Source organism: Cyprinodon tularosa, unplaced genomic scaffold (assembly GCF_016077235.1).
Source record: "Cyprinodon tularosa strain WSP-4 unplaced genomic scaffold, ASM1607723v1 ctg1205, whole genome shotgun sequence".
NCBI lineage: Eukaryota > Metazoa > Chordata > Actinopteri > Cyprinodontiformes > Cyprinodontidae > Cyprinodon > Cyprinodon tularosa.
The window spans coordinates 572-14370 of NW_024038010.1; the positions used below are offsets into that span (position 1 = coordinate 572).

Below are 13799 nucleotides of genomic sequence, written 5' to 3' on the forward strand. Positions count from 1 at the left end.
TCATTTGATTGTACACTATACAGTAGCATATGTCACTATGTATTGTTTCTTAGTGTTGAGTCTATAAAATACCACAATCTGAGGAGAAATGTATACTTTTTCTTTTTCTCTGCTAACATTATTTCTACATACTGAATCAATCTTCAGTTACTTATTCCTTAAATAACCTTTCATACTTGACACTTTATCCACTTCCTCAATGACCTCTTGTTAATTTTTCTTGAATTAAAATATGTTGAAATGGTGCTACTCTTACCTGTGTATAACTTTTGGTAATTGACCCACCTCTGACTATGGCTCTTGATTCTTCACACATATTAAGGGGATTTGGTTACAGAGTTGTTCCTTTTACTCTGCTGATTTTGCAGGACAAAGTATTTGGAGGTAGATTAATTGCCAGCATAAAGGTAAAAAGATAGGAATGCTTATTATTTGTATGCAAATAACACAAAGCACCTAGAATTAAACCCTGGGGAACACCCTCTTCGTTTGTAGTTAGGGCTGAGGGAGAACCATCTACCTTAATTGGCTGGGTTCTACCAATGAGGTAATTTAAATTCAAGGCTTTAATGATATATTTACCAATATGAGAGGAGAGTCACACTGTTAGATAATATTTAAAATTAACGATATTGCATGAATAAAACTTAATTGGAATAAGTTATTCAGTTCTTACAATACTGCAGGCATTTAGTTTGGTAAGCAAAAATAGCAGACTTTAACCTTTTGAATGGTGTCTAGCATAGACCATCCTCCATTCCATGGCTTTGTAGACTTCCTCATGCAGTTGAGACTAGCCATACTGTGCCATTTTCTGTCCTCCAGTTTCCTATAGAAGGCGTTTGCCAGCATCAAAACACTGTCATACAGGTAGAGATTGGACACCTGTTGGAGAGAGAGAAGCATTCATTTAAAGGAAAGCAACTCCATAGCACACAAAAGATTCAACAAAGACACAAGATTGTATTTTTCTTTTCTGAGCGCCAGGAGACAACCCCTGTGAAGTTCACCCTTCTGAGTGTAGCAAAGTAAGGGAGAGCTCCTGTCCTTCAGTCGGGCTGCAAATTGCAAAGCAGAATTTAATATTTTTCAGGGATGAATAAAAACATGTCTTCTCACTTGAAAGTTTGTGAAGATTTTTCTTCTTTTCACAAAACCAAGCTTTTCTTATTCATGACAGTCCAATATTACTATTTTAAACGTAGTCCCAGGTCAGTCACTAAGGTTTATTTACTGGTCAGGCCCACAAGGTTGCAATGTCCTTGCCAGTAAAAAGTCTTGCATAATAAAATAACAATGTTGTACTGGTGTTGTCTGTGTGATATGGTTAAGTTTACTCATCTTATTGGATTTTTCTACTGCCATTTGTTCGGCATTGGCAGTGGATCCTTCTCTGAATCAGTCAAGGCGTGAATATTGATTTAGCACTGAAGGTATTCTAAATCAAGTCAAAGCCAAATGTTCCACAGAAAATCATCCTTGAGAGGTGTTTGTGCTACTACCCTGGCAGTCAGTTCATGACATTTCATGAGTTCTTTCTCAAAGCCAAGTGGCGACTGACCCATTGGGGGCTCTTTGGCACTGTCCTCTCTGAAAAGAGAGGAGGAAATTGTGGCTCACTGGCTGCGGAATAGCCAATGCACGTTTTTCCTGCATACTTTTTTATGTGATTTAACATGGATGCAGTAAAGAATTGACAGTTCATATGAAAAACTGTGCAAAGCTAGCTGTGGTTCCAAAGATTAGAAGCACAGCTGGATGATGGGTAGCATCCAGGCTATCAGGTAAGTTAGCACCTATGAAGAGTTTTGTCCAAATGTTCATTCTCTTTTGAAAAGACTGTGAAGCCTTTGATGTAATTATAAACCTAGGTAACCTTCAGATTAAACTTAAATCTTTCAATACAGAGAGTTGTAATTTGATACAATGTTAACATATATCTGTTAGCCTATTTTTAATGATAAGATTTAAAGTTAATATATTATTCCTGTATTATAAAAGAAACTGTTCCACTTCACTAGTTGAGGGTCAGGAGTAACGGGGGCCAGGTTTAGGAGCCATCCACAAAGAGACAGAGGGTATTGGTAGAAGATGGACAAAGTATCTGACTCTGGATATAAACACTTACAGCTGCCACCTAGTACAGTGATTCTCTACAACTTGTTTTAAAACATTCTAGAATATTTTCTAAACCCTGAGAGGTATTCTACATTTTACTTCAGGTTTCCACATTCATATATAATATTATTCCTATATTCCTATAAGTACGTTAGGCAACATCATTATTTGCCAAGCAAAATGGAGATTTTCCGTTAGCAGGCACTTGATCAGTGCAACTCTGCTGCAAGGAGACTTCTCACAACAAAACAAGAAGTTCCCAGATTCAACACTAAAGCCTATCCCTCACCAGACAAGGCCAAACTTAAAACAGAGCTGTCCTTGATCTACAGCAATGAAGAGCTGCAGTGGTGCATTCAATATCTTTCAGGTTTTGATGGAGAATAACCCTCAAGACAAAGAGACTGTAAGTCCTCCCAACATTTTCACTACTACACCAATAAGAAAGTGTCAGAGAGCTGCTTCTCAACTCTAAAAACATGGAACATACAGTACTTGATTTTAACGTCTGAGTCATAGAAACATTTGCACCTCTAAAAGACAGATGAGCAAAGTACTGTACAAATAAGAAATATCAACCCCCTCAACTGATTCATCATATTACACTCGCCTTGGAACACAAACATAAACATTTTTCTTTCATTCACTTGCACACTGTTGATTTTTTAGAGATTTGGTTGATAATACCATTCATATTGCTTATTGTATTTAATACCTGTTCTTTCTACCTGGAGCATCATGGTGCATTACACAATTGAAAAATTCTCAATCATCTGTTTTATTGCACATTTTAAGAAGAAGATAAAATAATTTCTCATCAAATGTACTTGTCGTCTCACTGTTGAATCCATTTCTTATTTTGGAATAACAAGAGAAATATATTTTCACATCAGTTCAGCCTAGAATATTTTGCACAAGCTGCATCGGTCCAAGCCACAGGAAATTCCCCAGATCAGCTTCCTTTGCCTTCAGGTCTGTGACTCAGGAGCTGATTCCAGGTGAAACTCAGTTCAGCACACCAAAGGTCACAGCGGCACTATTTGGCTCTAAATGGGGTTTGAACTGCCATATATTTAATTTGCTAAACTATTTAGACTAATGATTATATAGCCCATTCCTGATAGGTTTAACCTCGTTTATATGAATTATTGAAGATCTTGGATACACACATGAGTTTGCCATCTGTGTGGAAACTTACTGGAACATTAACATTTCACTACAGCCATAGGGAAACTACCATTTCTATAGTGATTGCTTGAGTCAAACAAAAATCAAAACAGTTAAGATGGAAAAACAGACCTTTAAGCACCTTATAGAGAACAGTTCAAGACCCATCTTCAGCACAATCTTGCAATTTCTTACAGGACTTTAATGGGATAAGTGTTTGGAACAAGACATTAACCAAATACTTTGCACATTTTGGGAACATCCTGGTTAAAATGGGATGACTGGTAATTATATAAACATAGGAATTTACTTTGCTGCATTAAACGTTGCTTTCCGATTTTTTATTCAACTTGGAGTGTACGGATTATGCTGAATACAACAAATCACTGGATACTAATTATACAAACTTTCAGTGGAAAGAAGAGTAAATTAATGTCTTTAGACTCATAAAACCTCACATTACAGAAGTGAGATGAGGTGGACTTCCTAGCCGAGCTTATGTCAGTACTTAGTTGGCGAATGAGTAAGAAATATTTAATTTAAAAGACAAAAATAAATCTTTTATGAGAGTTTCCTAACTTAATGTTAGTGGCTCTTTCAAGTTTCATGATATACTAATTTTGAGGTGTTTTGGATTTTAACTTTAGTGAAACATTAATTAAAACCTGCTTTCATAGTATAAGATAATAATTTACTTAGTTATGCCAGTAATTCCCAAGAAACATTGCTGCAGTCATTTGTATTCATAGGCATCCATGTCTCTCATAATTATCTTGCCAAGGGAGTTTAATATACATTCAGTTGCATACATAATCAGTTCATATTTGTAATTTTCCGACAGTCAGCAGATGCTCAGTCGCTGAATGCTTGTACTGTATTCAAATAGGAATCAAAGCCTAAAAATATGTACGTAATTAAACCTAAATCATTCAAGAAATAAACTCACTGCTCCTATTTATTGCTGTTTCTACTCACCGTGAAAAAGTTAACAAACCACTAGCATGCTTTGCAAACTTCTCTCTTGAATATAACAATAATAACAACAATATTCTATGTAGAAATTTGTAGGCTATGGTTTTGCTTTGGAAATAAATTGCTTTCAATTATAATAAAAATTGTCATATTATTTTTATGTAATTTAAGGATATTTCTAAATTGGTATTTTCATTTGTTAAAAATTTGACTTTTGCCAGTTTATATATGTTTTTATTTGTTGATGATTATTTTTCATGTTCATGTTTTGGGATAAGAAACTATAAGGTTTTTAGAAATTGCAGGAAGATTAGGCCATGGGGACAGATTAAACAATAGAATTAGTGACAGGGCTTTAGGGTGAAGGAATTTAGAGAATTTGCATGGCGGGCCTAACTGCTTAATTTTCTACCAAACTTGATCTCTTTAATTGAAATAAAAATGGTAATTTTGGGGTATTGAGCCAGAAGGTTTTAAAAACAAGCAGTTATTAAACTGAAATCAGTTATTTTCTGTCAGCTGACGTACTTTCCAATAGCATTTATATCTTAAACATTTGAAAAAAACTTTAAATAGGGCCAAGCCTCAGTGTTTTTAATGTATATGTATGTGATAAAGTTCATAATTCAGGTCGGGAATTAAATAATATATACTGATACATGAATTTTAAATAACTATACCAGAAAAATTGTGATCTACATCTCTACATAGCCCCCATCCCTATGAATTTCTGTAAAATTCAGTGCCATACGGGTAGTGTCTGGCACAGCAGTAGCGCAGGCGCCCCATAGATATAGCTTATGTTCCCTAACACAGCTTTAACATTGCTGACTTTTGACCAGGTTGCAATCTTTCCTCCCCTAATTTCCTCTCTGAATACTCTCAATAAAGGCAACTGACTCCCCCTCAACAACATTTGTGAAGAAAAAACCTGATGAAGTTAATGTATATTTCAATTAAATTCAAACTGAACAACTGAACCCAACTGATGGACTTGGATATAAGCAAAGTTAGGATAACCTAACCCAGGGGTCGGCAACCCGAACTGCTCAAAGAGCCATATTGGACCAAAAAAACACTTAACAAATCTGTCTGGAGCCGCAAAAATGTAAAAGTCTTATATAAGCACGGGCTCTAAGTGTATTTACCCACTATAAAAAAGGATTACATGGGCTTATATATATATTAAGCATTCATATCCTAGAGCAAATGTCACATAGTAGAGATGAGGGAGGAGCAGTGAATGCCCTCAGCGCGTGGAGTTCACTGTGCAAGTCTTCACCGCCCTTCACAACGCGGTTTAGGCTTAGTTGCATTGATGAAACAAGATAAAGAAATCTTTCTATGGTGGACGTGGTTCTGTTGCGAGGAGCTGATTGAGTCATAAGGAAACAAGCAGGAACTGACATCCATTAGAGCGTTATTTTTATATTGAGGATTTGGGTAAAAAATTTAAGAAAGTTCCCATATCTGCAGAAGAAAACTACTTGTTGGATCTGTGGACAGTTTTACATGTTTGCAACAAAACTAGCAGCAGTAGTGGAGTTTGGAGATGCTACCCAAATCTTAAATCTATCTTTGCGTTCCTCTATCCTGAAGTTCTGCAATCGCACATTTTCTCTTCCTCCTAACTTGGTGGTCGGCAGCAAATTTAGCATGCCTTCCCTGAAAATGCCTTTCCAAATTACTCTTTTTATTTTTGACAGCCTTTCATTACAAAGCAAAATTGCAGGCAATCCTTCCGTGTTAATTGATAAATAATTCAAATATTTGTTCCATTGTTATTTAGATAGCAAAAGGTTCCTTAAAGAACACCTTTTACGAAATGAAACAAGGTGAATCTAAAACTTTTCTACTTGAGGAGTTCTGGATAGAGCATACGTGTAGACACACAAAAAAGATTTTCTTTATGTTAAATGCAAAACGTTTATATATCTTTGTACAGTTTCAGTATAATTGACGATTATTTCAATAATCAATTAATCACAATTAATTGTTTAAACCCTAGCCACAACTGAAAGAAAAGACTGCAAAACACTCAACAATTAGGTAAAAGTTTACGTTCCAGCAGGACCCTATGCAAAAAGCTACTGTTACTAAATGAAATAGGACAAAGCATATATTTCTAAATGACCAAGTAATGGTCCATACTTAAATCTGTGGCATACCTAAGAAACTGAATAAGAAATCTGAATAAGATGAAAAAAATTAAGGTCAGAAGATCTGAAAAACTGACACATACTACAAAAAACCTAATTTGCTGTGAAAGGACAGACCCAGATAATCAAAAATACAAAGATCACAAGAACAACACAATGATCTTGTTATTGTGTTATATTTTTTCCAATCTATCAAATAAAAAAACTACATGTACCTGTTTAGTAGTCAGATGCCATAGTCATACGTTTCTAAATTGTACATATCATTTTTATTTCATCTTTAATTTACCTCCAGTGACTGCAGGTAGCCTTCTTGTGGGTCACACAGGAGGGATGAAATACGATGATTGTTCCTCATGCAGCGAACATTGGTGTCCCTCCACTGTGGAAAGACCTGACGAATGATAGTCATCCGCCCCAGCGAGCTGTGAATCAGCTCCATTATGTCTGCATCGCTCACCTCCTGAAAATGGACATGACAGAGATGTTTTATTTTCATTTGCTTTGACTTGAGACAGTAACAGTTTCAGCCAAAAACTATCAGACTGGGATTGTTAGACAGAGAGTGACCATGACCCTTTAGAAGATATTTAAGAACAATGCAGATAATGAAATGAAATAGCACCATCGGCTAACATATCAACTTCACTTTTTTTTTTTTTACATTAAAATATCTTTCATGTTTCTTCATTAAAATTTCTCTCACCAACTAATCTCTATTGAGTTATTTCTTTAATCTAAATTTGTTTAATGCTTTTCCAATAATAGTGACAACAGGTGACTTCCTGTTTCATTTCTTGGTGGTTTAGGGTTGTACTGAGGGTTACATCCATATTCATGAGACACAGCCTGCTGCCTTTGCTTGCTATTCTCCAGAGCAGTCAATGCTGAGGCAGACAGCAAGTCTCATGAGAAACAGGATTCATATACTACCTGGCAATGCTGAGAGGTTACTGTCAGGTCAAAACTCAAGCAGCTTATATTCCTGACCACACATACTTGAAAACATGCCCCCAGTCCTTGTTCGTAGTTGGGTGCTGATCCGTGGGATGACCTGAAGACGGCTGTGGAAAAGAGGCTGGCAACGTTTGGAAGGTACAGTGGAGAGATATTATTAAGTCTTTTTTTTAAATGTTGATTGACTCCTTCCCAAGAAGCTGATACTAAATTTGAATCAAAAGCTGGTTTCATATAGGAGGATATTATAGTAGTAAATTCTTATGCAATCAGACTTTTTTTCATTCATTTTTTTCCCTGTGAATTTATGTTTTTTTTTTGTTGATTTTTACAATGTAAATGTCACAGTAAACATGAAAATGTTTCAAGATTAGTTATCACGGCTTTAACTTTTTACTTGACAAAACCTCAAAACCTGATACTTTAAATTTGATACAGATTTAAATGTTTATTATCCAAATTTGAATTCCAGTCTTTTCTTTTTTTTCTTAAAACTTTGATTCACCTTCTATTCAGTGATTTTTCTCTGTTAGTTGAGAAGGGGCAAAAAAAGTTATGACTTCCTTAGTTTTTCTCATCATTGTCGTCATTGCACAGTATGAGATAAAGACTCCTCAGGAGGTTTTGTTCTCATCTATTTTTTTTCCACTGACTCTTCAAGTCCAGTCAGGTGGAAAGCATGAATATTCATGAGTTTCTGCGACACATTAATCAGACAAATTATGTCGCTTGGCTCACCGAGCTGAACCCCTATGTCCAAGTTAATAACCGATAGTGCCATCCAGTCCAGTGTTCTGTCATAATCCTTGGTGACATTTATATCAGAACTTGACCCAGTAATAAGACTGACCAACAGAATACAGGCCTGAAAACATGCAACATCCATCTTGCATGTAAGAAAAAAACACATTATAGACCTCCTTTGAAAAATGCTCCAGGTATGAGCACCGCTGTAGTACCAGTGTCTGTATTGTTCATTTTAAATTACTCAGTTATTTTAAGGATTCATACATGGTCTACAAGACATGGGGACCACTTTATAGATCATTAAACTTCATATTTTACAGTGCAAAGCTAAACAGCTAATGAGACAAATAACATTATTTTTGACACATGCAGATTAAACACAAGCTGCAGCTGAAAATTACAATTATCACCTAATTGCATCAGTTGAGCAGCTCAGATTGCTGAGAGCACCAATACAGAACAGTCATGTCTCAATGACAGCTGATTACAAAAATACATTAATCAAATCAAGTTTGGCTGACAGACAGGCTAAATTATCCTCCTTTTGCTGCTTATTTCATGCTGTTAATCTTTTATGAGCAATAAAGAAAAGAATACTGGTAATAATGGCAGTCTGTTAATTAAACGCTGTGGTATCTTTTTAAACTGCACACAGCTGAGCTGAGAGGCAGAGGGTTTAAAAAAACAAAATAAAAACACAACAACATTGTGTTTACCCACATGGAAAGAACCTATATGAGGATATATGCGCATATATGAAACCTATATGCGTCATATATGTGCATATATATTATCATGTATGCACATATATGCTGTATATATGCGCATATAGGTTTCATATATGCGCATATATACAGCATATATGTGCATACATGATAATATATATGCACATATATGCTGCATATAGGCTAGATTGAGGTGCATATATGTGCATATATTTGCATATATATGTACATATATGCTGCATATAGGCTAGATTGAGGTGCATATATGCAAATATGATTATATATATATGCATATATATGCTGCATATAGGCTAAATTGAGGGGCATATATCCACATATATGATAATATATATGCATTTATATGCTGGATATGCAAAATTGAGGTGCATATACAGGCCATAGGTCTCCGGTATTGCCTCTTTATATTCACATATAAGCCCTATACAGTATGTGTATGCAAGATGTTGACAGGATCTGGTCATTTTGTAGCTCATATCTCACTTTGGCAACTGTCATACATGATGACTAGCTAATTTACTATAATCAAGGCAAAAATTATGCAAGGACTTATGTATGTGCGAACACATGAAATTGGTATCTCTTGTAATTGGCATGTTATGGAATTTAACAATTGTGAGAAAAGTGAGAGGAAATGGAAAGCTATGATGTCTACATGTTTTCCTGAAACATTTACTAGGTCAATTCTTCTGTAAAGATAGTGGAAAAGAAGAGAATGTATAGCAAAACGGTTTGTCATTTTTTTATTTTGTAAATCAAGGGCCCGCCCCCCCCATTTCAAGTCACTTCCAGATTCACATTACAGCTCACACATATCCACAAATTCACCATTACATCCACCAAATGCAATGCAAAATGAAATGTTTTCTGTATTGTTTTGATGCATTTTATAGATGAATTTTGCAGAAAGGTCATTAGAGTCTAAATGTATGACAAAAAAAGAAAGTACATAGAACATACATTCAAGTAATCATCATCCCACATCTATCTGAGCATTTCACTGTGGTTAATGAATTTGAAGACAATGTCAACATTTCTGTTCACAGTTTTAATGAACAGACACTTTTCTTTTATCTGAGATGCTTGTACAGCAACTAAAGGCCCAATACTTTTTCTTACAAGGATGAAATAACAAGGATTCTTAAATTGACTGCAGATGTCTTGTTTCACTTTTTGGTAGTACTTCCCCACTGCATAACATGTCTCCCCCTGCCCCAGATCACAGACAATAAATGTCTTCACAGAGAAAATACTTTCCTCTTGATCAGAAAGAATTACAGTGTAATTCTCTTCAGGTGGCCATACAGACTGTCTGTGGGTGTGACTCTGAATAGGCACACCCAAAATCCTGTTGGTATTTTTTCTCTCTTTCTCTGAAGCAATTCTTTTGTTGATTTAGATGGACTGTGATTCTGAGAAATTAGGCAACATCTTCAGTTTCAGCTACATTTAGAATTTAACTGTCTATGAAAAACAGTGAGGCCATAAGTAACCAAATACAATACCTAACCAAATACAATAAACTCCATCCATGTTTAAATATAATTTATGAATTTTAATGAGAGAGGGTTATGCTGAACAGCTTTAGGAATTTTTGTTGAACTTTAAGTTGGTTTTCTCAGACCACAACATATTGTTCAAGAAAATAGAGGAGATGGTCGTCACATTAGAGTGCAAGCTTTTCAGAAAACTGTGCAGTCTGTTATCTTCGATGTTCGCTGATTGGTTGTCTCCATGACCAATGGTCTTTTCAGTTATAATTAAAATCCCACCCTGTAACCTCTAATTGTTTTATCCTTCTTCTGTTTGATATTTTTATACCAAAACTTTGCAGAAAAATCCTTTGCAACCTCTGTGTACTATAGTTTTTGTTAAATCATGCAAATCTCAGAAAAATCCTACAGCATCTCTTATCCGTTACTAGAAAATATGAACTTCAACCAGTTTCCAATCAGAAAGAATTACAGTGTATGAGTTTCTCCGAAAAGTCAGCGAGTAGTTTTGTGAATGAACTATTTCAGCATTAACAACTACTCTGCTAAAATACTTCACAGTGACTATATTTTCAAGGTTGCTGATGCTATTCAATGCCAGAAAATCATCATTTCTGATCATACAAATCTTAGGCCTACCCAGAGATGTAACACCATGAGAGCGACTTACTTCCCGCACCATTTTTTTCTCAACTGAAAAAGACTCTAAGAGAGCTAAGTAATCATCAGAAGCTGCCACCATGTTTTTTTGGGAAAATGATGGAAATGCAACCTGTAGCCAAACTGTTTTCATTATCTGCAGAGAAACTCCCTGGCTGCTCTTTATCATATCTAAAAGGATCCCATTGTATGACTCAAACACAAATGCAGACTGTGCCCAGAGGGGACCCCAGTTTCTCACAGTATTGGGCAGATGAAGGCACAAATGTACATTGAAAGTGACATTATTGATCCCATAAAGGGTCTCCATTTCCTGAACAAACTCTGTTAGCAACCCCTCAGATTCTGATAAGTGCAGTGTTGATATATTCTCACCAAGTAGAAGAGAAACCCCCTTTACCAACTTAAACCAGTGCTTCAGATATTTTTCAGGCAAGACCTCTTTCAATGTTGGTATGCTGTAATAAAACAACCACATGCTCCACTCGTGTGCCTTCCAGAACTTTTTCTCTTTCACTGAGCGGGGAACACGGGAAACATTACAGGGGGGTTTAATAGAAGTTAAAATGTCATCAATCTGTTCTGTTGAGCGTCCGATATACCATGGTGATTGGTGGTTTTCAGAATTAAACCACAGAGTGGTGATGCTTCTTGCTACACCCAGCAGCACACTGTGCATATAATCTGGAACACAGCCATCAATGATATTAAAATCAGGTAGGCAAGACAAAATGCTAGGCCCTTTCACTCCCTTAGTGGGGTTTCCAGCAATCGCTTCTTCCACCAGATCATCAGTCTGGGAGGGATTCCTCAAATCTGTTTTTTCATAGAGATATGCCCTTACACGTCCCCTGCGTTTTAACACACTTGTTCCTTTCTGCATACAAAAAGAACATCCAAACTCGCCATTAAACTGTTTAAAGTTCTGAATCAGTGGCCGAGCAACTGAATCTGCCACCATGGTAGTAACAACTACTTTACTTGTTACAACTTCCCCACTTTCCCTTTGCCATATAAGACCATCAGAGTACAACTCTATGCATTCATCGACAAATGGCTTCATGTACGTGTTCATATTTGGTTTGTTTTGACCAAACCACAGGCCACAAAGCATAACATATTTTGCACGTAGTTGTATTGGCAGTTCATTAATAGTACACAAAATTGGCCACAAACTTTTTGTGTTTGATTTGTGCACTGGCACTCCGTCACAGTTGAATGTCAGAGATATGTTGTCTGGGGATGCAAGGTGTGATTGTTTTTTGTATAAATATCCATCGTATATATCTTTGATGGAAGCATCCTTCTTCTCAAAACGGTGTTCCAGGTGTTTCCCTAATTGGTGGTCCTCAAGCAGTTTTTTAATTTGGTATTTTAGTGGCAAGTACAAAAAACACTGGTCTTTTTGTGCATGCACTTTTGGTGTGTCCTGGTCACAGACAGGGCACGTGACATTAAAGGGACCTTCCTGCATGCTTACATTGCAAATCTTGCATACATAATGTACTTCTAATATGTCTTTCACTGAATCAAATGCTTTATAGAAAAGGTACTTTGAGCCACTAACCACTTCCCCACCAGGACCAGCACTAAAGTTGATAAGATGCATGATGTCCTCCAAGGCTCTATTTGTTAATCCGTGTTTGAGTTTTAAAGCAAGCAGCAGGAGTTCCACCTGTTCTTTTGTTGGTTCCTGGTCTAAAGTTTGACTTGTGGGGTCTTCTAGATGTTCCTCTACTGGCTCTCCGGGTAAAGAGCTAGGTCCAGGTATGGGTTGGTTCATCTGTGAATTTAAAACATTGGATTAGCAATACCAAATTTGCACGGACTCATAAAAACATACCATTTCATGTGGTTGGTAACCACCTGCATTTGAAGTTTTGTATATGGCCAATTGAGAGTGATAATGCAGAACAAAGACAAAAACATGGGTATCGCTGCAATAGGGAAAGGACAAAGTAATATGGTATTTTCAATAGGGATGCACGATATTGGATTTTGGCCGATAGTCGATATGTTCAAACTCTTTTTGGCCGATGTCGATATTTACACCTCTTTTTATTTCATTCAAGAGGAAGCCCAGTCTCTCATTTTCTGCTTGTATACTATTACTCATTTGTTGTAGATACATATTAAACAAGCATTCGATTCTAAAAAAATAAATCAATTATTTCACAAATGTAAATATAGCCATTCACCTCTGCAAAATAAGTAAATTATTTATCAGTGTTACATTTAATTTTTATGTAAAACATTTACAACTAAGTTCTACTGTATATATATTTTTTGAGCTGCAAACTGTAACAACAGTGAGTTGTATAATGTAGTCCAGACTGCAGTCCTTAGGATGTGCTTAAAGCATAGACAGGCTGAAAAACCCCAGCTGGTTTGTTTTGTTATATAATGGTAAAGTAGGTGGCGGTAATTAAACATTTTTAATGCAACAAACTCACAAAGAAGAAGAAGAGGAAGAAGAAAAAGAAGTGCCGTGCACGGCCAGCTGCGGTGTGAAAGCCGCTTAGATTTAGCCATGTTACGGGCATTTTCGCGTAAAACGACAAGCACTCGCTCCCATTATTTTCCATCTTCCAAAAAAACTGTGAAACACGGATACAAATGCAGTTGCTGTGTGAGAGCTGTAGCATTCGTGAGAGCAGCTTTTTTAAGAGGGAGGTCTTGACAGGCAAAACAAGACATGACTAATATGAATCTAATATGACTAGCGTCGGAGAGGAGCTTCTCAATGTGATTGGCAACAACACTGGAGTTCAGAAAAGTAGCGC

General features: G+C 36.3%; 1 protein-coding gene across 1 annotated transcript in view; it reads right to left on the reverse strand.

Moving 5' to 3' along the window:
* Positions 1-723: 723 nt before the first annotated feature.
* LOC119776387 (glutamate receptor ionotropic, delta-1-like) overlaps positions 724-13799 on the reverse strand; it is a gene marked incomplete at its 3' end in the record, with an annotated part of 113750 nt that continues 100674 nt past the window's right edge. Inside the window, exons 4-5 of the mRNA XM_038274781.1 lie at positions 6706-6879; positions 724-885 (exon numbers count right to left, since the gene is read on the reverse strand). Coding sequence (XP_038130709.1) covers positions 724-885; positions 6706-6879 — 336 coding nt within the window. The remainder of the gene's footprint in view (positions 886-6705; positions 6880-13799) is intronic.